The sequence below is a fragment of the Podarcis tiliguerta genome, assembly GCF_965153285.1.
Source record: "Podarcis tiliguerta genome assembly, chromosome: 10".
NCBI lineage: Eukaryota > Metazoa > Chordata > Lepidosauria > Squamata > Lacertidae > Podarcis > Podarcis tiliguerta.
The window spans coordinates 56,198,117-56,221,666 of NC_139543.1; the positions used below are offsets into that span (position 1 = coordinate 56,198,117).

General features: G+C 40.4%; 1 protein-coding gene across 23 annotated transcripts in view; it reads left to right on the top strand.

Moving 5' to 3' along the window:
- Positions 1-23,550, top strand: part of ERC1 (ELKS/RAB6-interacting/CAST family member 1) — a 164,841-nt gene that overhangs the window by 67,005 nt on the left and 74,286 nt on the right. For 11 of the 23 annotated variants that reach the window (XM_083401887.1, XM_083401878.1, XM_083401872.1 and 8 more), the window contains 4 exons: positions 6,091-6,226; positions 11,313-11,444; positions 16,547-16,600; positions 21,122-21,282. In XM_083401887.1, the coding sequence (XP_083258013.1) occupies positions 6,091-6,226; positions 11,313-11,444; positions 16,547-16,600; positions 21,122-21,282 (483 nt within the window). The remainder of the gene's footprint in view (positions 1-6,090; positions 6,227-11,312; positions 11,445-16,546; positions 16,601-21,121; positions 21,283-23,550) is intronic. The other 12 variants (XR_014502601.1, XR_014502602.1, XM_083401891.1 and 9 more) reach the window with 2 other exon arrangements.

Here is a 23,550-nt window from a genome sequence, read left to right on the forward strand (position 1 = left end):
TCTCACTTTCCTTCCATCATGGAATCCAAGTTGATGTGTGTGTGGTTCCCATGAGGTCACCACCCAAGCAGTAACTCGACCCAGACCTGCTTGGCTTCCACAAAGTGGTGACCTCGTCTACCTTCAGACCTTCAGGAACTTGGGTTCCTGTTATCCATCTCTGTGCCACTAATGCAAGAGGAGCATTTGCCAGCATTTGGGCCCATTTGCTATCTTTAGGCATTATTAAAAGAAGAGGTTGCACAAGTACTCTAACCCGTCAGCAGAGAAATTGTATTGCTCTTTGTAGCACCACTTTGTAGTCTATCTCACTCAGGGGCACAAGTGCCTCTGTAGTTTTCTCTCCACTCAAGAAATGTGTAATGCAGCCACAAGTTCATACCTTTTACAAGGCATTATAAAAGTCTTCCAGGCTTACATGGGGTCAGCAAAGTATGTGACTGTAAGGGATTCATTGTCCCCCTCAGATGTTCTATGTTAGAGACTCCAGCAATGACTGGCCTACTGCCATTTGAACAGTGAAGAGGTGTGCTCTAGTGAACAAGGATTCAAACTGTGGGCAGGGGCACATATACAAACCCCTCTCCCAACACATCATGCCCCTCTCAGCCCTTGACTGCATAGAGAAGGTCTGTGGGAGACTTCTGCTTGCATTTTCTTGAGCATAGTCACACAGAGAAGTGTGAACAAACCCCACTGCAGACCCACACAACATGGGGAGGGGCGGGAGAGGGAGAGCATATTGTGTAAATATGTTTGAGGTGCAGTTTGTGTGCACCTCCCTGTTCCCATCCATATTTGGAGGCTTTGCATGTTCAGGGAAATGCCTAAATAATTTTTTGCTTGATGAATTTCTCTTCTTATAGGGAGAGACTGTTCTGCTCACCCTGCATACTGATTCACATATTTGTTAAGAGTGGAAATGCAGTCTTTTCCACACTGTTTAACACTGAAAAAACTGGGCTCTACTCTGTTGTGTTGCTTTGATAGAAATTCAACCTAGCTTTCTTAATTGCTTTTGCTGGATTTAGGCCAACTCTTCCACAGGTTTTTGGTTGTGATTTCTCACTGTTTAATTGCTTAAAAAATTGTCCAGTAGCACCTTAGAGACCAACTAAGTTGTCCTGGGTATAGGCTTTTGTGTGCATGTACAGTGGTGCCCCGCAAGACGAATGCCTCGCAAGACGGAAAACCCGCAAGACGAAAGGGTTTTCCGTCTGCAGAGGCGCTTCGCAGGACGAATTTCCCTATGGGCTTGCTTCGCAAGACGAAAATTGACGGGGGAAAAATCGATTTATTTTTTTTTGCTCCAAAACCCCTTATTCTGAATCGCTAAGCTGCTAAAAGCATTTTAGCAGCAAAACCGCTACCCCCCCCCTAAAAAAGCCGTTTTTAGCCCTTTTTTAGCCAATAGCGCTAATAGCGCTACTCCGTCAATGGGCTTGCTTCACAAGACGAAAAAACCGCAAGACGAAAAGACCCCCGGAACGGATTCTTTTCGTCTTGCGAGGCACCACTGTACACTTCTTCAGATACACGAAGAAGTGTATCTGAAGAAATGTGCATGCACACGAAAGCTTATACCCAGAACAACTTAGTTGGTCTCTAAGGTGCTACTGGGCAATTTTTTAATTTATTTATTTTGATTGTGTCAGACCAACACGGCTACCTACCTGAATGTTTAATTGCTTATTGAGCCTGGAGATGGGTTGGAACCTTCACCTTCCAGGAAGAGGATTTTAGCCTTTCCTTCCTGCCTCTTGAAGTAGGAACTGACCCAATACTGAGTGACCTGCTCATAATTACAATAAAAATTACCAAGGGAATGATTTCCTTATATATTCCCCAGTGGTCCTTCAGTGCTTGATATGTTTTACTAGTATACCTTTTTAATGTCCATATTTGATGTCCATTAATTTCAAAGAGTCTACTACTAACGCTTCTAAAAATATATATCTAAATAATCCTTTAAAAATGAACCACATGTAGATGCAGTCTGCGTTTCTCAAATGGCTGGCCTCCCAAAGGAAGGAGTTTTTTTGGAAATAATATGGAGGAAGGGACAGAAACAATTTGTCTAATTTTGGAAAAATAGTTAAGAATCAGGATTTTCCAAAGGATAGATTGTAACCCTTCTAGAATCATTAAAAGGGGAAGTGGGGAGTTGCAAATCCCTGATTACTGTAGAGAGTAGGTGCTGGGGGAAAGGTATAGGATCTGATTAGGTAGCCCCCAGGAAACTTTTCAGATGAAGATATATAGACACAGAAACTCTAGTAAGTTTAGAAGATGATATAATTTTGTGAAGTTTGCAAAATACTGAGATTGAAATAATGAGAAAATAAGTACTGGGCAGAGTGGCAAGAATTAATCTGCTTCTTGATCTTACCTACACCTTTGAACTCTCTTGAGACCTATTTTAATGGTTAGGTACAAAGTTGACTTCTCCTATCCACCCATCTCAATTTTCAATTCTACTTCCCTTCCCTTTCCTCTATACTTATCTGTACATGGAATTTGTTTTTAAAACCTGGGTTTCCTGGTTTCAGGATATAAAATCCACCCACCCCTCTCTGAAAACCCATTTGGGGCTTCTTGCTGGCATACATACAACAGGCTAGTTATATTTTCATGACTTCTAGCAACAAGCACTGTTTTCATTGGCATTGGTTGCCTTGTCTTATAAATGCCATGGAAAAGTGAAGAGCAGTGTAAGAAAATGACGAGGACTTGTGGCAAGAAGCTCGCAAACAGAACTCCTAATGGACTGTTTGAACTTGCTAGCGTTCATTTTAACAGTGCTACATTAACTCCTTTCAAAAGCATAATGATTTTTTTTAGCTGTTGAATTGTGTCTGAGGCATAAATGATGAGAGGAATTCATCTTCTCTTTAAATGACATCGCAGGATGGGTCTGCTTCTTATTTACTTTATAGGGGGGTTGCCTTTAAAAATGCCTGTTTTAATTTATTTTAACATAAATATTGTATTTATAAAAAGCATCCAATTAATGCTTTAGACACTGTTGCCTGTTCTTCCCAAAAGCTACAGGAATGATTCCAAAATGCCATTTAGCCCTGGCACTAATGTTGAAAGGGACTGCACAGGTAGTTTTTATCAGTGGAAAAGAAGCTTCTTGTTCAGAGGGACAGAACTTTTGCAGGCCACTCAGCTGAGTTTGCTCCCCCACTATTTCCCTGCTTCGCATGTTACCATAGAAATGGGCACTGTAGCAGTTAGTGCGTAGCCGCATATGCCCTGAAATGTGAGGTGATGTGCACCTCACATGTGTTACCTGAGATCTTTACAACTATTCAAGAGTAAGTCTAATATGTGGAACGGAATCTTTAAGCACATTTTATTTGTAGCAGTTAATATACTATTACAATAAATTAGTGGTGTGGTGCATTAAAAAGTCTAAACTGGAAAATAATTCAAATAAAAATGTATTGCAAGTTAACATATATACACATTTTGTAAAGAAGTAAAACCATAGAACAGTGAACTATTGAAATAATAGTACAGTGGAACCTCGGGTTGCAGATGTAATCCGTGACAGAGGCACGTCCGCAACCTGCAGCGTTCACATCCTGAAGCGCCGCGTCTGCGCCAGCGTGATTTGGTGTTTCTGTGCATGCACGAGCAGTGAAACCCAGAAGTAAACCGTTCCAGTACTTCCAGGTTTCCCACAGTCCGCACATAACCTGAAAACACATAACCTGAAGCGTCCATAAATGGGGTATGACTGTACGAAACAATAGCTCTTATAACAATGAGTCAGAATTTGAGTCGTAACCTGCTCTCTAACCTCTAAAGGTGGCCATTCTCCCTGAGAGTATGTGTTGCAAACTACTTAATCTAGATCATATATACTGAAATATAAACATTGGGATACATTGATTCTCTGGCCACATAGGAGTCTTTTTTAGGTGGAAAAAGAATGTGATATAAATCTGACATTACACCTCCACTTTTCTTCCATAGATGGCATACTTGCAAAGAGAACGCTCCTCAGCCTCTTAAATGTCAAAAAGGCCTCTTAGGTTAACTGTTAGCAGAACAGATGGGACGCAGGCATGGCCTAATCTTCTTTGGGTCATCTACTGGAGCAAACAAGGTCAAAAGACTATCTAATCAAAGAGTATCCAAACGTCTAATATTCAACATAACTAAATAGTCATTCTTTGGCTAACAGTTTTAAAGCCTCTCTTATCTTAAAACAGCAGTTTGTTAAATTGCAGGCTACTGTTCTGTTTTGCTCATTCTTCATCTTGGGGGTGGGAGCCATTCAGAAAGCTTTTGCACGTTGGCTGAGCCTCATAGTGCCCGAGTGTAGCACATAAGAGGAGCCTCTTACATTCCTACACAAGAGACAGGATGTCAAGGCCACTAAACACAATTCCTGGGGCCTCCCACATGGGAACAATAATATAAAAATAGATTCTGAATAACAATGCCAAGGTGAAACATCCTTGAGACACTGAGCATGTGCAAACCCCGCAACACTACCCACTACCAAGGAATTCTCCTTTGCCTTAACACTATGAATTCTGTGGGTTGAAGAATAGCTTGAGGCTCTGGAGACAACTTCTAAGTGTAAAACAGCACTAAAACATTTATTTCCATGCACCTTAAAAATTACAGCAGGGACTGAGCTTGAAATGTACATCTGACCATGCTTATTTAGTGGTGGTGGTATTATTATCATCAACAACAAAAGATTTGCAGGCCACTTCATAATATAAAGGTAATCAAAGCGGTTTACAGAATCAAAACAATAACAATATCCTTCAAAAAAATGTAAACAATTTCTTCAGATATACCGTTGTTCCATAAACGACTGGGTCACTGCTGTGCACAGAGTGGGCAAACAGTTCTCTTGTCTGGCTACCCCTCCACGCCAGAATACGCCTGGTCAGTTCAGGGTTTTGTATTCTGTGGCCATCATCGCCTTCCCTGCTAAGGCCTTTTTAGGGGAAAATAGCAACCCAAATACCATACACACACAAGAAAAGCCTGCTGCTGGATCAAGCCAGTGGCCCATCTAGCCCAGCATCCTGTTCTCACAGTGACCAACCAGATGCCCCTTTTGGGAAACCTGCAAGCAGGATCTGAGCACAGGAGCAGCCCTTTTCCTTCCTGCGGTTCCCAGCAACTGTCATTCAGAAGCATCACAGAGCAGAGCCATCCTGGCTGGTAGCCATTGGTAACAATCCCCTCCATGAATGTGTCTTGTCTTCTTATGAAGCCATGCGGATTGGTGCCCACACATTTTGTTTGGCCTGAGACATTTTTTTCTGCCTGTGGCAACAGAGAATCCTAGAATTGCAGGACTGAAGGGACCCCAAGGGTCATCTAGCCCACATACCCCCCTGAAATGGAAGAAGGCAGCACACACATTCACTGGTTCCATGGACAGAGTCCAGCTGGAGGGGTGGCTGGGTTTTATTCTAGCTCCACCGACTCTGGGAGTTGATGTGATTTCAAAATTTGCAGAGAAAAAAGTTAGGAAAAATGGGTTTTAAGTGCTTATTCTCACAATGTTAAGTAAATAAACCAGAAAATAACACTTGCAACATATTTTTCCTACTTTAATAATTTCAATGTGTGTGGGGGGGGGGTGTTGACAAAAAAAATCTGCACTGGGTACCACCTAACTTTGCTATGCCACTGGGTCAACAACTCTGGGAAACGGGGGGGGGGGGGACGCTGGAGGGATCTTTGCACCACGGTGCCGGATATGCTTAAGGCGGCCCTGGAATTAACACCGTAGGCTTCATCTTAATATGTTCTCATCTTGTCTTTAAAAAAAGTCACCATAGTGCATATTCAGTTTTTGAACTCAAGCACAGCCTTGGGGCCAGTTCTAGAACTCCATTGTTTAATTTATTGTGTGCAGAAGTATTTCATTTCATAAGATTTTGTCGACTTTGGTCACTTAACTGAAAATGGGTTGCTGCAGTGAATAACTTGGCCAAATCTACGCCATTGCTGAAAATACAGAAGAATTGTTCTATCCTGCATTTCATAACTTCTGCTTTCAAATGTAGATTTGCACAAGCATTTGAATACTTGCTTTCCCCTTTACAGGCAAATTAAAGATCAGAATAAAAAGGTAGCAAATCTGAAGCATAAAGAACAAGTGGAGAAGAAAAAGAGTGCACAGATGCTAGAAGAAGCTAGACGGCGGGAAGACAATCTTAATGACAGTTCCCAGCAATTGCAGGTAACGTGAATCTGTATGTCTGACACAGGGCCATCTTCCTTGAGATTTCTGCCTCAGTTGCTTCCTCACTTTCAGACTTATTCCTAATAAAGGAGTTGCTTTGTGATTAAAGGAGGAGCTTTACCCTCACAGCATTCTGAGATTCTGGAAATGTGTGGCCTATTAAGCTTCAACAGTTTGATCCCTTTTATGGTAAGTGAGCAAATAGGACTTTGCTTCAGCCGTAAGTTACTGGAACAACATTATAAACTCGCCATCGATTTCAAGTTGGTTACAGAGTCTGGCTTCCAGTGCTTCTAAAGATCTTGCTTAATTGTTTTGAGATACTTGGACTTAGCTTTTGTTCAGTAAAGAAAACCTGAGAAGCACACATGTATCAGTAAGTATCCTTGGCGTTACAAAATTACGTTTCTGTTTATTTGGGCACGGATCATTTTCTTCAATTTCACACCTATTCACTGCATATTTCCCTCCATCTGTAAAGCCACTGACACAGTGCCATGTTGTCATAAGTGACTCCTCACGGAATATTTCACAGCATAAAGTAGGCATATTGTGACAGTCATCTGCAATACCAAGTTAATTTGCAATGGAAGCTGTGTTCTGATGAACATACTTTAGTTGAACAAAGTTCTCTGAGGGGTTAGCAGGTGAAATGTATTTACTGTTTTATTAATTTGAAACATGTTTTGTAGTAACAGAGTGATTCTCATTTCAAAGTGGACTATCCACATGGAATCATAGAATTGTAGAGGTGGAAGGGACCGAGGGTCATGTAGCCCAACCTCCTTCAGCGCAGGAATCCTGCCCACAGTCATTTCTGGGTGGGCTCAAACCAGCAACCTTCTGGTTAACAGAGATACATGGAGAGAGGGTGCAGGGAAAGGGAGACTGTGCACTTTCCCAAGGCCCTGTACAGATTACATTCACTATACTATCTGGAGCCTGATTGTGGGAGGCAGGAAGGGAAAGAGGCATGGTTCTGGTGTGTACATGTGTAAATAACTCCTCAAGCATTAGGGAAGCTGTTGCAAGCTAACGTGGAACAGGTAGAAGATATAAGAAAGGCTGATGAACTGCTCATTATACCAGGACTTGTGCATCCATCATCCATAGCTTATACAAATTCCCAGTGCTCATTGGGCCTCTTGCCAATGTAGGTACAGTGAAGAATTCAAGGGACATAATTTATAGGTCAGTTTTAAGTGTTGCTACTTGTAAGCCTTTGCAAAGTAAGTGGAGATTTGGCTTTAAATGTCCTGCTCCATTTCAGCATTAATCTAATAATGGCCATATGCTTTACATATAGGTATGTAATGGCATTCAAATGTCAGTTTTCTCAAATATATAACAATTCACATGAAGGTGAAATAAGTCCTCTTTGGTGGTCTTATTTTGGACATGTCTCTTCTCCATTTAGTAGCAGGTCCAGTTTAATTATATCAGTAGTTTAGTGTGAGTGTGTGAGTATGGGCATGTAGATATATATAGATATGTAATTTTAAAACATCAAATCAGCTTGCTCTGAATCCCATAAGGATGCAGTTAATCATAAAATCATATTTATTACAGTGACTAGGGGGATATTTGTCATGCCCTCAAGCTCAGTGAAGGAGCCAGCTTAGTCTCTGGCTCTGTACCACCACCTGGGGAATTGGAGCAGCCTCCTGATGCTGGTATTTCAGAGCCAACAGAATCTAAGGCTAGTGGCTCAGAATCCATGGAACCTGCGGCTGGTTGCCTAGAACCTGAGTTAGGACCCTCCCCTAAGCCTGACTTGTAAGAGAATCAAGGGCTCCATATGCTACCACACCTCCCCAAAGACGCAGGGAGCAGGCCACTAGAGAAAGGTGAACCATTTTTTGTCTGCAGGGTTGGCTCTTTAAGACACACAGTCTTTAGTCCAAAAGCTTAGATCTTGGGAAAGGTGGCACAGGGGAAGAGATTTGTAAGGCCTAAGTTCACTTCCAACGGTGAGCTAATAAAGTTGCTCACTCAGAATATTTTCATTAAAATTCTGTCCCCACTCTTCTCCAGCAAGAATCCAGTCAGCTTATCCAACACAACTAGTTTTCCTTTATTCTCCTGGGAGCTAATTAGTTAAATAAAAAAGTAAGCACAGGGAGAAATAGATATACTGTAAGCAACCATTGCCGGTTTTGGGGTTAGTACACAGAAGCACCAATTTTACATAATTTTGGCTTTTGTGGTTTTGGCTGGAATTAATAATTCATTATGTAGTGCTTAAAAATATGATCCCTATTTTCTTAAACTAGCCATCTGCAATCCAGCCAAATAAACAAGCTTCCAAGCTCTTACTGCACTGTCTGTAATAGGCATGTGGTTTGTCTCTTCCGAGTCAAATATCAAAGTGTTCATTTATACGGGAGTTTCTGATGATGGAAGCTTGACATTTGGAAAGAACAGTAAGAGGATTGGAGGAATAAAACCAGCAATAATGACAATTAACTCAATTTACCTGGACTAAAAATGAACCAATTAAAATGGATTTATAATATTGTCCATCTTTAGTTCTCTTATAAGAGCTTTATACATGAGAGTTTGCTTCTCTAACAGGAAGATAAAAAACTGATCCCCTCTCTTTTTTCCTTCTCATGGCTTCTAGTAGGTACGTAGACAGTAGCATTTAGAATGAGATGTCACTAATATGAATCAGTAGCTCATAATGCTTATCAGAAATATGAGGCAAACTCCAATAGCCCCCCTCTGGTTCTGAGTACAAAACAAGCTTCTGAATGTGCTTAATAATGTGCCTTTTAATTTTCATTTATATTTAATCCAAATCCAGATACCAATTAGGGTTCACAAAATGATCATACTGACTCCTTCTATTCCTGCATAGTCTATTGGCTGCAAGGAATAGAATCTGGCACTTTAAAAATCACTAGTCTTTCATCCAGAGTTGCATCTGAATTCTATGAAAAAATATGTGGGAGCTTCCTCCACTGACATTGCCACTACCATTGAATAATCATAGGTTTCATTTTTAATAATAGGATGCAAAAAAAGTGGGACACGTTCTCAGGCTCTGTTAAGCAAGGTGCTCTTTGTTACTAAGAAAACATCTTCCAGCATCAGGCGTATGCATTGTACAACTTTCTCTTTGTTAGAGGCCAGTGTGGAACAGTCTTGGAATTGGAAGTTAGGGAAAATTTCATGTTCTACCCACCTACAAAAAGGCATATCCTGGAAAAATAATGTATCACCAAGTTATAACTTAGGTGCAGGAATGGCTTTTGTTTGGTGATGATTTATTAATAGTTGCTTGTTTTGCTATACACATCTGTTTTGTTTACTATCTGCATTTGCTTAGCTTTTTCAGATTCATTTAATGTTTATTTAAGTGATAATATATGAATAACATTAATATTCAAAATATATTGCTACATTTCCATATTGATTACATTACAATATTAAGATGGAATTGATTGTTGCACTACTTGATCATTTTCTGGATTTTCAGTAGAATTAGAATGTCCCACAGAATTAATACTTTTGAATAGGGAAACTTACTACATGTACTTGAATTGCAAATGCTTGCTGCTTATCTCAGATGAAAAACACAGCTATACCTCCATTATACTATGCTTCCTTCTATGCAGTTGCTCAGATCGGCTTTAACCAGACACACATTCTTCTATAGAGTAGAAGTGGAGACACCACTGAAGATTCTGAATATGACAGTCTGAATTCTGATATAACATAGACAACCTAATGAGTATTTTCCATGTCTGCTGCAATTAGAACTGCACACTATAATTTTCAAGGACTGTCTGTTGCAGACTGGGTAGGGTAATTCTAACTCTAGGCACCTGTAACAACATTAGAAGGGTTTAATCAACACAGCTTCAGAAGATATAGAAAGTAAGCTTGATGTTCTTGATGCTGGAGTAGCCAGAGTATGAAGATCATCTTCTTTGTTGAGACGTTCACTTGAGTAGCATCTGGACAATTTTTCCTATGTTAGATGATGTTGCTTTCTCCTTTTTCTCTATTCCAATATGTGTGTATTAGTACAAACATGAAGATTTTCCTGTCCTCTCATCACAACACAAGGCTTGTGTTCTTCTCTCATAAGTCAAGAAACTCTCTGTACAGAAAGAGTCTGAGAGAACTGTGTACATTTGGCAGAACTTGTAGTAGTTTGCTAGTTGTGAACTTCAGAGAAGCCTGGCAGACCCTTCCTGATAATCATACATTCATGGTGGATGAGATCAATACTTGAAGTAGTGTGAAACTGGAAAAAAGGCAATGTTCTGTCATTTAGTTGAACCTAAAACACTCCTTGGATAACAAGCAAGCAGTGGCAACTCATGTTTGTGTCTGAGTTACAGTTTCAGAAGCTGACAACATTCATATATTTGTGTAAAAACATTTCCTAGTCTATAGCCTAAAGATCTCTTGTTTTTGTACTAGATGTTTCAAACATTAAATAAGCATCTGATGTAGCATTTTGATCTATGACAACATGGTTTACATATGTAAGAGATTTCATTCTGAAGAGAATCAGTTCCTAATGTTTCAAATACTGCTTATTTGACACTCTGGCCTTCGTCTTTCCATCTCACATAGACCCTTTGCCATGTTGATTTAATCGGATGGTGCTTTGTATCACTCTCCATATAGAAAAAAAGGAGCTCTTGTCTCCAAGCAAATCACTAACTGCAAGTTGCACTCCTTCCAGTTTTCTATGCCTTGCCTGTCAGGTTGCGCGTGCCTGAGAAGAGATTCTGAATGCTTGCTGCTATACCACAACATCTGCGTACTAACCTGCTATGGAGCTGCATGTGAATCTGCATCTTTTGCACATAATCTGTCAACTGCTCTAGCTGCTCTTTACACAAACGGCACTTCTAGCACTGATCTCTTGGTTTGCTATCTTTCTCCTTTGCTGTGATGTTTACCTTCTCCAGCTCTGCCTTCACTTACAACTTCTCCCTTCCTCTATGCGAAGATTTGTGCTTGTGGAATTACATCACGGGAGAGTAACTTATGGTTGGCGTAGCACTTGGCTTGCCGCCTTTTAAATCCAAGCTACTTTATCTGGTCTCCTATCATTTTCCAGGACAGTCTACATAAGAAGGATGATCGAATTGAGGAGCTAGAAGAAGCACTCAGGGAGAGTGTGCAAATAACGGCAGAGCGTGAAATGGTGTTAGCTCAAGAAGAATCAGCCAGGATACAGTCTGAAAAACAGGTCTGCGTAATTATAGTCACTGCTGTTGCTATCTAGGCAACATTGTTAGGTATTGTAACTTGATTTGTTTAGCATTGTATCAAGGAATCCTAAAGCCCTTGGTAGACTTTTTTATTTAGTTCATTTTCAAGTAATTTCCCACCAGATATTTTAAGCCTCTTTGAAATCTGAAAATGAATCCTCTAAATTGTGCCTTCAAGTTCCACTCAGTAAAATATACCAGTATCATCAACAGCTATCATTAAACAGGTTTTTGTATCTTGCATTTAAGCCCTTTTAGAAACATATTCTGATAACTGCTGCTTCCCTCACCCATAACCTCCCCTTTCCATTGAAACAATGCTGATATCAGAAAAAAGATGGAAGTCACTTTTTTCATTCTAAAGATTTTCTCAGCTAAACCTCTTTAACATTTTAGTGCTTTTTGCACATTAGCCATAGACACTTTTTGAAAGTAAATAAAAGGATTTTGGATTCAAAATTATCAAAGATGCATACAAAGCAGTGGGTGAACTGGATAAAATCTAATATGAGAATATCTTACTTTGAAAAGTAAGTATTGAAGAAACCTCATGTGGACTGTTTCCATATAACCACAATTGGTAGTGGAAAATTATTCCTTAATCTCTTTTGGGAAAACATTTCATCATTAGAAATGGCAGTGCTACATATACTGTTTTTAAAAGGATATTATTTTATTAACAATCTATGAGCTAGTTTCTTACTCAAAATAGGGTGCTCAAAGCAGCATACAACAAAGAAAAAGAACAATAAAAGGAAACACCAAAAAAGTGATTAAATAAAATAACCATGTAGCAGAGAAAGCATGAACAGAATTGACAACAAAACCAAGGAGCTTAAAAACCAAACAATGGGAGAAGAATCAAACAATATCAAAGGAATGAAGGAAAAGAGTGGTCCTTACCACTTGGCAAAAGGATAATAAAGAAGGAATCTGATAAGCCTTCTGAGGGAAGGGCATTCCACAGTGAGTGTGCAACCAAGAAGACTCTGTCCTGCATTCCCACCAACCACAGCACAGCATAAGACAACATCCTGTGTCTGTAATATTGGACTGATCTCTGCCACCTTGTTAAATATTGCACAAGACATACTCAAGGTTGCCCATTTCTCCACATCAGGTATCAGCAGCCAATCTGACTCTTCTCAGGATGACTCATCTATTCATAGTTGATATAATTTCATGGTCTTCTGTCGTGGTGGTGGTGATAATCACCATTTGTGCCCTTTCAACAGCCACTGTACAGCATATAACGAGTTTCTGTACATTAGAGCAATGAGCAACAATGTCCATGTGCTTCTATGTTACTTCAGCAGACATACGCAGCGTTCTGCCCCGGCTTCCATGGCTGTCCTTCAGGATCTCACATGATGCAGCACCCTCCTCCTCTCAGCTGTTTCCACAAACCATTTTGATCTCAAGTGTTGACAGCTTGGAGTTCTGCGTTGGCCATTGCTCTTTTGGGGGATGGCACAAACAGCACAGGAACACTGTAGCACAGAAGGACTACCACTAGCATCTCAAGCGCTTGTGCTTTGAAATAGTGACTCAGACAGTTTGTGGGAAGGTACCCAAGCAAAAATATAATGTAGTGGTTTATCGCAGGACTTTCAAAACAGTGTTTGCTTCCTTCTGAAAGAGTACTAGAGCAGTTTTTCAGGGAAAACTGATTGTTTTGACAGCAATAAATACATAATTTATTACTGGGAGGCGGGGGGGGGGGCTATACTCACCTCTGTGATGACAAATTATATCAGAGGACAGATTTCCAAGGTGTGATGGCCAGTGTGCTAAGGCAACTGCTTCTTTTTTAGTGGTAAGTACTCAAGTACTCTCTGTTTTAAAGAATAATGCATGGTATTGGCATACCAATAGAGCAAATACTTTAATGTAACAGCAAGAGCAGACAATAAATGGTTTTCTTTATGTGCTTACTAGAGTGTTTCTCTCGCTATTGATTCTCTAGTCCCTTGTCTCTATTGCACCATATGTACTAGATTGCATTTCATCCACTAGACAGGCTTAGTAAATGTTTCAGAATTGTTTTTTTAGCACAGCAGGTGTAACATCATCTCATGGTTGCCCTTCAAGCACACTTGCACCATCACCTGCAATGAAATTCTCACATAGAACATAGGCAAGACTGTTCTTAACTATAGATTTATTAGTGTACTGTACAGCAGGGTTCATGTTTACATGGTCAAGTCAAGGTTCCTTTCCTGTAGATAAAGCTACAGATGGTGGGTACTCTCATTTTTGCCTTTCTCGGTCCAAACTCATGAAAGGTGGGTTTTAATGAAGCCATCCCCACAAATTATTATTGTAATGCATATATGCAACAATTCGAGTGGCGCTGTGGGTTAAACCACAGAGCCTAGGGCTTGCCGATCAGAAGGTCGGCGGTTTGAATCCCCGCAACGGGGTGAGCTCTTGTTGCTCGGTCCCTGCTCCTGCCCACCTAGCAGTTCGAAAGCACGTCAAAGTGCAAGTAGATAAATAGGTATCACTCCAGCGGGAAGGTAAACGGCGTTTCTGTGTGCTGCTCTGGTTCTGCACCTAACGGTCAGGGGTCCCTTTACCTTGTTATTTGAGGCATGTTAAAGTTTTCCCTTTTGGGCTCCTAACAATTAGTAAATTATAATATATAATGAACAAATCTCTGACCTCTAGTCAGAGTAACACATTTTTCCAACTGATATGTTTGGTGTGGTGGTTGGGAAGACTTCTGATCCTGCCAACCGTGGCAGGGAGAAATTGGTAAAAGGCTTACAAATATTCTAAACATTCTGCATATAATATAAAATAGGGGGGGAGGGTTATAAAGCATAATGTAAGAGTTAAAGATATCTGAGCTGTGCTGTCACCCACTTCATATTACAACTTCGTTTGGTTTTGGCTGGAGAACGAACATTTCCGCTTTAGGAGATGACCTTATTTCAGAATTAAAGGTGTTGGTGTAGTTTAATATGGTGCATAGTATGGCCTGAAGGATAGAAAAAATGTAAATCCTTCCTTTGCAAGACAGGGGCGGGGGGTAGGGGAGAGCTGAATAGGGTGCAGAAGTGGGAGATAAAGGTTGGGATGTTAGGAAGGGGGCTTGGGAGGAGCGGGCTGGGTGGATGGGAGTCAAGGAAATGGGGAAGGGTAAAGAAAGTGACGCAGGTGGCGCTGTGGTCTAAACCACAGAGCCTAGGCTTGCCGATCGGAAGGTCGACAGTTCAAATCCCCGCAACGGGGTGAGCTCCCGTTGTTCGGTCCCAGCTCCTGCCCACCTAGCAGTTCAAAAGCACGTCAAGTGCAAGTAGATAAATAAGTACTGCTCCGGCGGGAAAGTAAACAGCACTGCTCTGGTTCACTAGAAGCAGCTTAGTCATGCTGGCGTCATGACCCAGAAGCTGTACGCCGGCTCCCTCAGCCTATAGAGCAAGATGAGAGCGCAAGCCCAGAGTCGTCTGCGACTAGACCTAACGGTCAGGGGTACCTTTACCTTCTTGCAGTTTAATTGTGCAAGCACATAGATATTTTATTTTTTTAGTGTTTTGGAAGCCAGATCCTGCATCACCATAACTGGGATGTTTTTATAAGTTATGGAGATAAGCCTCAGGTTAAGTTTTTAAGTATTTTTAGTAAGCCCCTTTATGATGGACAGGCTATAAATATTATTATTATTATTATTACTACTACTACTACTATTCTTATTCTTCTTATTATTAATTTACTTGTGCTGGAAATTATTCTCTTAAGATATTGTTACCATTTTTTTCCTCCAGCAGGGAAGAGGGTGGTGCTATCTTGGCTGTAGCCTGCATTAGTGCATTCTTGAAGTGAGCCTTCTGTCTCAGAGCAGGAAGAATTGAGTGAAGTCTTTTGTTTTCACCTTTTCTGGATCTTTTTGTGTTACCCTCTCCTTTCTTAAAGCTTTGAAGCTTTGTTTGTTTTTTTAGATGGCAGGGCCTTTTGCTTTCAGCTCTTTTTCTGGGCCTTGGAGCAGAACTTAGAGTTTAAGCAGCCATCTTCTTTCCTTCGTGCCCATGCCTCCCATGTGTACATCTTTTCAAGCTCTTTTGGGGAAATTCCCTTAAAAAATAGGGATGGGTTGTAAGAGCAAAGTTGTGGTTCAGCTCTCCTGGATAAATATTCGTATAATCATCTGTTTTTCCCTTTACATTTTTTTCTTCTTGAAAGTTTGTTGTGGAGCATTAGATAGGTGGGGAATGGGGTCTGTTGCCAGGAAGGGGAAGGGGCAGGTCTGGTAAGCACCAGCAAGAATCTCCTATCCTTGTGACCAATTTCGGATTCTAAGTGCTCTTGTCTCGTACCTCTGTAGCCAAAAGATCATATGGAGCAGAATACCAAAATGAACTCGGATTAGATATAGCAGCAAGCGGTGGCTAATGCAAGCCAGGACTCTCAAACCCCCTTCTTCAAGTAATGGTTTCAGTTAGTAGTTTGGGGGGCATGGGCCTGGACTGCAAACAAATCACAGTTAAGCTAAATCAATATTTAGTGTAGAGATGTGGAACCTGTGGTACTCCTGGAGGATGATGTACTACAACTCCCATTATTGCTAACCGTTGGCCATGCTGCTTAAGCCTGGGAGGTGAGGAGAGTTGGGAGTCCAGCAACATCTGGAGGATCATAGGTTCCCTGTGTTTAGCCTTGTGACTTAATGCAGCCACTAGCACTGCTCAGTAATAGCTGTATCATGTTCTTTGTGTTGTAATTGCATCAAAAGTTTGCAAATGAGGGCTTGGTTTGCTTGCTTTTAAGAAGGCACTATTCCCATATTTTCACTGTAAGGGTTCTAATTTTTCCATGTGTTTAAAAGTTGTGTGAGAAACAGAAAATTGTGTGAGAAGCAAAAAGTAGAATTTGTGATGATGTGCACCTCTGTTTTTGTTTAGAGTCTGACGAATCCTTTAATGTATTAAAAGTGTTACCAGTCCTAGATTTGAATTGCTCTCTGCATGTTGGTACTACTTAAACTCTTTAATTGCTCTTTCTGATTTTAATTGCATGCTTTCCCCTCTTTCTTCAATTTACTGTTTTCCACCATTCTGCTTCTTCTTGCCTGTTGAAGCTATCAGATGAAAGAATGCACGAGACCAATCATTTAGACTGTAAATTGCTAAAGGTACGAAGAAGTCTCATTTCTGTTTACATTCCCCACTGTTCTGTCCAAAAATAATCTTTCTACAAGCTAGCCCTATGTAACCCTATGGCCTTGCTATCTTGACATCCCTGTTATTGTGACATATTGTGATATGTTGTGCTCTGATGCAGCAGCTTGGAGTGGCTCCAATATTAAAATTCTACCTATCCCAAGCCATCAAAATGCAACTGAAGTTACTCTTGCATCAGTTACGGCAAATGCTGTAACTTGAGCTTTAGGGCAAGAGCTTTCCATTGTTGAGGAGCCATCACTAAGAATGGCTCTTTATATTACTTTGCAACCCAAACTTGTCACATAGATAGTAAATGGAAGACGATATGTAGGGTTAGTTTCAAAGGTTATGATGAGAAAATGAGGCCAGGTACAGTTTTCCAGGGCTGAACACCAGAGCCTGTATAGCCTTTAAAAGTTTACAGCTCTGATATTAACTCTTGATTTTATCAATTTTCAACTAAGGTTTTGCCAAGTTGGGGCAGATCAGTTTCCAAGGCAAATGAAGATTTTGTGTGATATAGGTGTTGGAATAGGGCTTACCTTCTCTTCTTTGGAAGCCGTTTAAGCTGAGTTACTTCCTTATTGGAAATTGGCAAAATGAGCCAAAACATACTAGAAAACAGGGTTCAATACCTGGAATCAGCTTGCTTTTTTAAAGCAGGGATTCACTTTTGGAATACAGTACTGTGGCTTGACACATTTCTATTTTTCCAGTGCATTTTTACCAAGCATTTCTGAAGTTTGTACCCAGGAGCTAATGCAAGTTAATAGTGGGAAATATTTTGAAGCTTTCCAGTGGGCTTTCAGTTCGCCAGTTAAACTCGCCCACAAGTCAGGCAATCTACTTCATGTTGAGCTGCCATCTTCACACAGAGAAGTGATTATAACTTAAGTAAACATTTCACTGTTAAAGAGTAAAATAAGCTGCTGCTTTAGCCACAGGGCAGCTTCATCAAACTAGTGGTCCAGATGCCGGAAGGGATTGAAAACAGTTCTCCTACTGGTTACAATGTTTGGTGCCAATATGTAGGCCCTTGCAAAAGCCAGACATTCAGTTGTTTAGTTCCTCGTTTTCCCATGGCCTGGTTCAAATATCTCGTGGATTAGAAGACCACAGAACAACTCCTTTTCCTTCTCAGGAACACTTCTCCCATGCCAGCAAGGCTCTGTTTGTTATTTGCATGGCTTCCTTCATTTTTCTAGCACTCTTAACAAGCTACAGCTGCTAGTTCTCCTCTTCAGGTCTGGCAACTTAGGCAGAGTTGAAGAATGGTTTCCTCTTTTTATTCAGAAAAGGAATTTAGCTCCTTTATGGTTCACATAGGAGCAAGGGCATTCATATTGTCATATTATCCCACTCTGAAGTTTGCATTGATAACATACTTCTCTGTGCATGAGAGAGTCTGTTTTAAAAAATGACCTATTTCTCCTTAAATAAAAAAAATCTAATTATAATGGAAATTGCCTTATTTGCCCTATTTAGATATTCTTTATTAGATATTCTGTATTTTATTCCATGTGTAGGCAGACATAATTTCTGTATCAACCAAATAATCACTTTGATCTTTCCATCCTGTGTTAATGAAATGTAAATTTCTCAGTGAATATTTCCTTCCTTATGAAGGACCTTCTCTTTGCCAAGTGATGGCCCATTAAACCTTAGGTCTGCCTAAATCACTTGTTGGTTCCTTGTACATTACTTCCAGCAGAGTGAATGTTCTGTGATGGGTCCTGGACCCTGGACCACATATATTTTGATGGTAAAAGACCAAACTGGTCATACTGTACTTCATGTACATTAAAAAGGGTGAAACCTGGGGTAAAAGCTCTCATATCATGTATGTCTTGGTGATACATTCTGTATTACTGAAGTAAGGCACTTCTTTACTAAGGCCCATGACCAGGAAGTATGCTTGTTTTAACATTTCCTTTTTATACCTTTTGTGCATTTTACTTTATTGCTTTCTGCATGTCACTATTTTGCTGCTGAATGCCAGTCCTCCTCTCTCTATATTGTTTCCTATTTTTCTCTATGTTAATACTCCCAATGCCCTGTACTCTGGGGAAAATAAAAAAAATTATTTCAGCTTCTGATTGGCTCTAGACTGCCGTGCAGTGATCCATAAAATCAAAATTCCTTGGTCTAGTGTTACAAATATTTGCCTTCTGGTGTCTTTTCAACCATTCCTGATGCTTGAGCTGCTGTTATTTCTCTTACACAATCCAGTCAAGGAAGTGGGAGATATTGTAGTGGGATTAGGCCACTCACTTGCTTATACTTTAATATTGGTAATAGAGCATCAATTAGCTAGAAATATATGTGCTTATGGAAGGTGTTTTTCTTTTCTTTCTTTTTTTAAAAAAACCAACCCCTGCATATTCTCTTTTCTGATTAAAACTGCTTGTCTGGTGTGTGTGTGTACACACACACACATATTGTAGTTGACAGTCCAGTATATTTGCATTTTGAACTTATATGGTCAAAACACCTTAACCAATTTCCCTCCCCCTTCTTTCATTTCTTTCATTTGAATGTCACTTTAATTGTATTGTTCAAAATGTCTAATAAGAAACTTAAATATACCTTTTAAAATTGACTGAAGTTCTGCTCTGAATTACTCCTAATACTCTAGCCCAGGGTGGCCCACCTTTTCATAACAAGTGGGCCACAAGAGTCCTTCAACACAGAACCCACGGGCCACACACTGCCTTGCCACATGCAGGGTGGGGAGTGCAAGGCCATACTTTGATACAGAAACATACACAACCCTCTTGCTGCTTTCCCAAAGCCAGTAAGCGAGGCACTGAGCTTTTTGAAGGAGGCACTAGAGCGCTCTCGCCTCCTTCCCAAAGCTGGGAAAGCTCTAATTAGGCTTCGGAGAGGAGGCTGGAAGACTCTAAGACCCTGTCAGAGCCCTCATGCCTCCTTCTCAAAGCCCAGCACAATAGCTGCAAGGAGGTGGGGCATCAAATGTTGCCAAGGACTGCTAAAAAAGGCCTAAAGGGTGTTGGACCATCCTGCTCTAGTCTGTCCCTGCTATTGCCCCAAGGTACCGAGTTACTATATGATCCTACAAGTGTTGACTGGAAGGAGCTGGAGAGTCCTGGGGTAACACAGGCATTGGTTTCTTTGTCTTGGTTCACACATCACATTAGTTAAAAACTATAGTTAAATGTGAATACGAAATGTACTAGTTCACACTACTGAAAATTCTTGCTCCTCTCTTCCTCTGCCCTTGCTGCTGCGACACTGCCAGGAAATAAACCAGAATCTGGCAAGTAGTAATGTCCAAACCTAGTCTTATGGTTTGTTTCTCTTCAAACCAACTGTGAGCTGTTACCAAGGTTTGTTCTTGGCTTACTTGTTCTTCAATAGTGATGTGGAAACTGGGTGTTCTGTATCTTAGGACAGAAGCAGTTGAAAAAAAAAGCGTAATTGGCTGTAATATTTGACAGCATCTAAAGCATCCTAACACTTCCTTAGAAATACTGGACCTTCAGTGAATCTATAATTCTTTTTCCTTTTTCATTTTTTGTATCTCTGTAAAGGTTTATTAGCTTGTGATTTTAAGGAAACCATCTGGATGTCCTGGGCACTTCACATAATGTACTTCTTCGCTGTGCTATGCAACTTGGGCAATTAAAGTACATATTTAATCCCCAGCTCCAGTTTGTACTTTCTGTCTCCAAACGAGATTCAGCTTTGTGTTCTACTTGGAAAGAATTCTCAGTAATTTATGGACACCTCCCTCCATCCCCCCCCCCAAAAGCTGTTCTGTTTTTCTTTTAAGAATTTTTTTCTCAACTTGCAGAATGTCATTTGTTTTGGGGGACAAAGAGATTAAGGCAACACATCATGTAAAGAGATATATCAATATCTTCTGTACCTATAATTAAATAATACTATTAATATTGGACTTTGGGAGGAAGTTTGTTTTCGTGCTGCCCCAAAGTAATGCCACTTTTAGTACAGGTAAGCAGGGTGTTAGTAACAGAGCTCTAGCTTTGAAGGCAGAAACTGGTTTATCAAATGGTACCTAATAACTTGTACTTCAGCTATTCATGTGACTTAGACAAATCATGAGGAAAAGGGTTCTGTTCAAGTTCTTGCAATACATACTGAAAAGTTACTTGATGTATATTGTCTTGTGGTGTTTATTGCAATATTGTGATAATGTTGAAATTAAGAATTATTGGTCTATTGTTATATTTTTTGTGATGTAACATGTAAATTCTCATATAAGCATAAAGACAGAACACAAAGACTCACTACCAGTGTTGTCTCTACTTTGTAATAACAACATTAATTTTACATTAAAACATGGAGTAGAACTCCAATTCAGGGAAATAGTAAATGCAAGGCTGAACGGATCACTTGAGAGATCCCCCCCCCCCCCAATTATTAAGTAGCTCTGGTGCATTGCAAAGATTATTATTTTTTAATTGCGTACATTCTGCTTCCTCTTTTATCATTCACAAACTCCTTAGGTGGAAGAGTTGATGATGGCTATGGAGAAAGTAAAACAAGAGCTGGAATCTATGAAAGCAAAGCTGTCCTCTACCCAACAATCTCTGGCTGAGAAGGAAACCCACTTGACCAACTTGCGGGCTGAGAGGAGGAAACATTTGGAGGAGGTCCTGGAGATGAAGTATGTTGTAATATTTCTTTCAGGCCTTTACTCTGTCTTCCAGGTCTTATATTAATTTCTGTTTGAAAGTGTTCCTTTATCACAGGAGTCATTGCTTCTTTTCTCCACTTTAAAAGACTGGATGGTGTAGTCTAAATGTGAAATGTTTAGGAATACAGGAGAATCTTACAGAAACTGGCTTCCTCCTCCCACCCCAGCCACCACCATCACATAACACCTCATACATTCAAGTGCATTCCTATAAATGGATTTTACTATTTGTATTGGCACTCAGGCACGTATGCACAGCCCAGCCCCCAGCCCCCAGATTACAGTGGAAGATACTTGAATTAAATTATCAAATAGACGTGGAGACAAGGTAAATGCATTTAAGGCACAAACTCTAATTAGGAGGAGTGATGGGTTTTTGTGAATGGGGACGAACACCATATTGCAGCTAAGGAAGGAGAGAATGTAAGGTTCTATTGGATTTTCCATTTTAAATTTGCCCGTTAATTCCTAAATACTTATAAGCAAGTTCCACTGATTTACTTGGAAGTGAGTACTTAGCAGTCTTCAGAGAGGCAGTTATCTATTTAGAGCTGTGTTGGCAAGCGCTGCCAGCAGATCATTAGAGGCACTTTTAGTTGTTTAGCCATCCCTGAAGAGAAGGAACATTTTTATTGGCAGAGTTAACAGTGATTTTGGTTTTGCGAGCCATTATTTATATTCAGCTTTCCTGTTAACATCATTGCCTTTTATTTTATTTTAGGGGTGATGGGAGAGGGAGAGAAATTAAGATAGAAAAGAACAGTTTGTGCACAATGGAAAAACGGTTTTGGGGTTCTTAGAGATGGAGCATGAATTACTTTATATTATTAATATTATTTTCAGCAACCTGATACCTGGCACTAGAACACTAAGAGTCTGCTTTTCTTTAAAAGTTTTTTTAATAAAAAAACACTGTTGCTCTATAAATTTGCCTGCTTTGAGAGCTGGTTTGTGGGGGGGAAGGGGAGAGTAACTCCTAATGCAGGAATCCAAAGCAACATGAGATATGTCTTATAATCAATCCTCTAGCAATGTATTTGTCTGCCAAACTGCTCTGCCAAACCTTCTCATTAAAATGTATACATATATGCATGCCTTGTTGTATATCCTGGAATGTTTTTGAACTTAGAGCTTTGGAGCATTCACTAAAACCATGTCTCTTCATTGAAAACCTGCTGTTAACTAGTTAGTTACTTTTGGGAAATAGCTGAAACTAAAAATTAAGTCTCAACACTTCCCAAAGCCTAAGCCAAAAACATCTCAGAAATATTTAGTCTGGGCTGGTACTCATTGTGGGTGCAACTGAATGTGGTTGTGTTGGTGATAAATTATAAATGTGTGTTTTTCTGTTTCTTTGCCCTTTGCACTAGAGTGTATTAAAAATGTTATGTATTTGAATGAGCAATAGCTATGGATGAGTTAGTTTCCTAACCTATACCAGTGAGAATGACACATTAAATACACTTACTGGGTTTCAACTTGGTTCTTGTGTAGTATGGAAGTTTAGAGTAATCAGAGGTGCAGTTTTCTGGGGTGTTGCAGTCCATAACAAAACACTTCTCTGACTTTGGGGTAGAAGGGTTGGCGTGGGTGTCAAGAACTGGCAGGATGCTGATGAGTGTGCACCAGGGGAAGGGGAGCTGGAGTCCAACTTGGGAGAGAGGGGCAGTGGTGTGTAGGGACCCGTACCAGCCAGGAGGCAATAGTCAGAGGAAGGGTCAGCCTCAGAGCTGGAGGGTGGAACACAGGATGGGTAGAGAGAAGAGGAGGAAGAGACAAGTCAGGCAAATGAAGGGTCAGGTGCTCTCCCATCCTTTCCTGCACCACTGTCTCCCAGAACCAGAAGGTAATTGAAAAGTGATGAGCAGTGGAAGTTTCCACGCAGGTGCAGTCTCTGGCTGCATGCACATAGCCCGTCAGGGAAAGGTATATAAATTGGTGAAGAGGGAGTGGTCTCCTGTTGCTGCAACCGCTCCATAGAGCCTGGACCTGGGAATAACTGCCTAGCCATTAGATTGGTGTGTGTAGATAACCAGAGCTGAAGAAGCGATTCTAAGTGTTATCTTTGACAATAAATAGTCATGTGCATTCCTTTGGCTGGGAAGCACCCTTGACAGTGGGTGGGAAGAATATATGTTTGGCTTCTTTTAATCAACCTTGAGCAAGGAGATAAAAATGCTGTATGGGTAGGGAATAAATGAATCAATTTTGTTTCAAACTAACATTGGTAATGGGTCT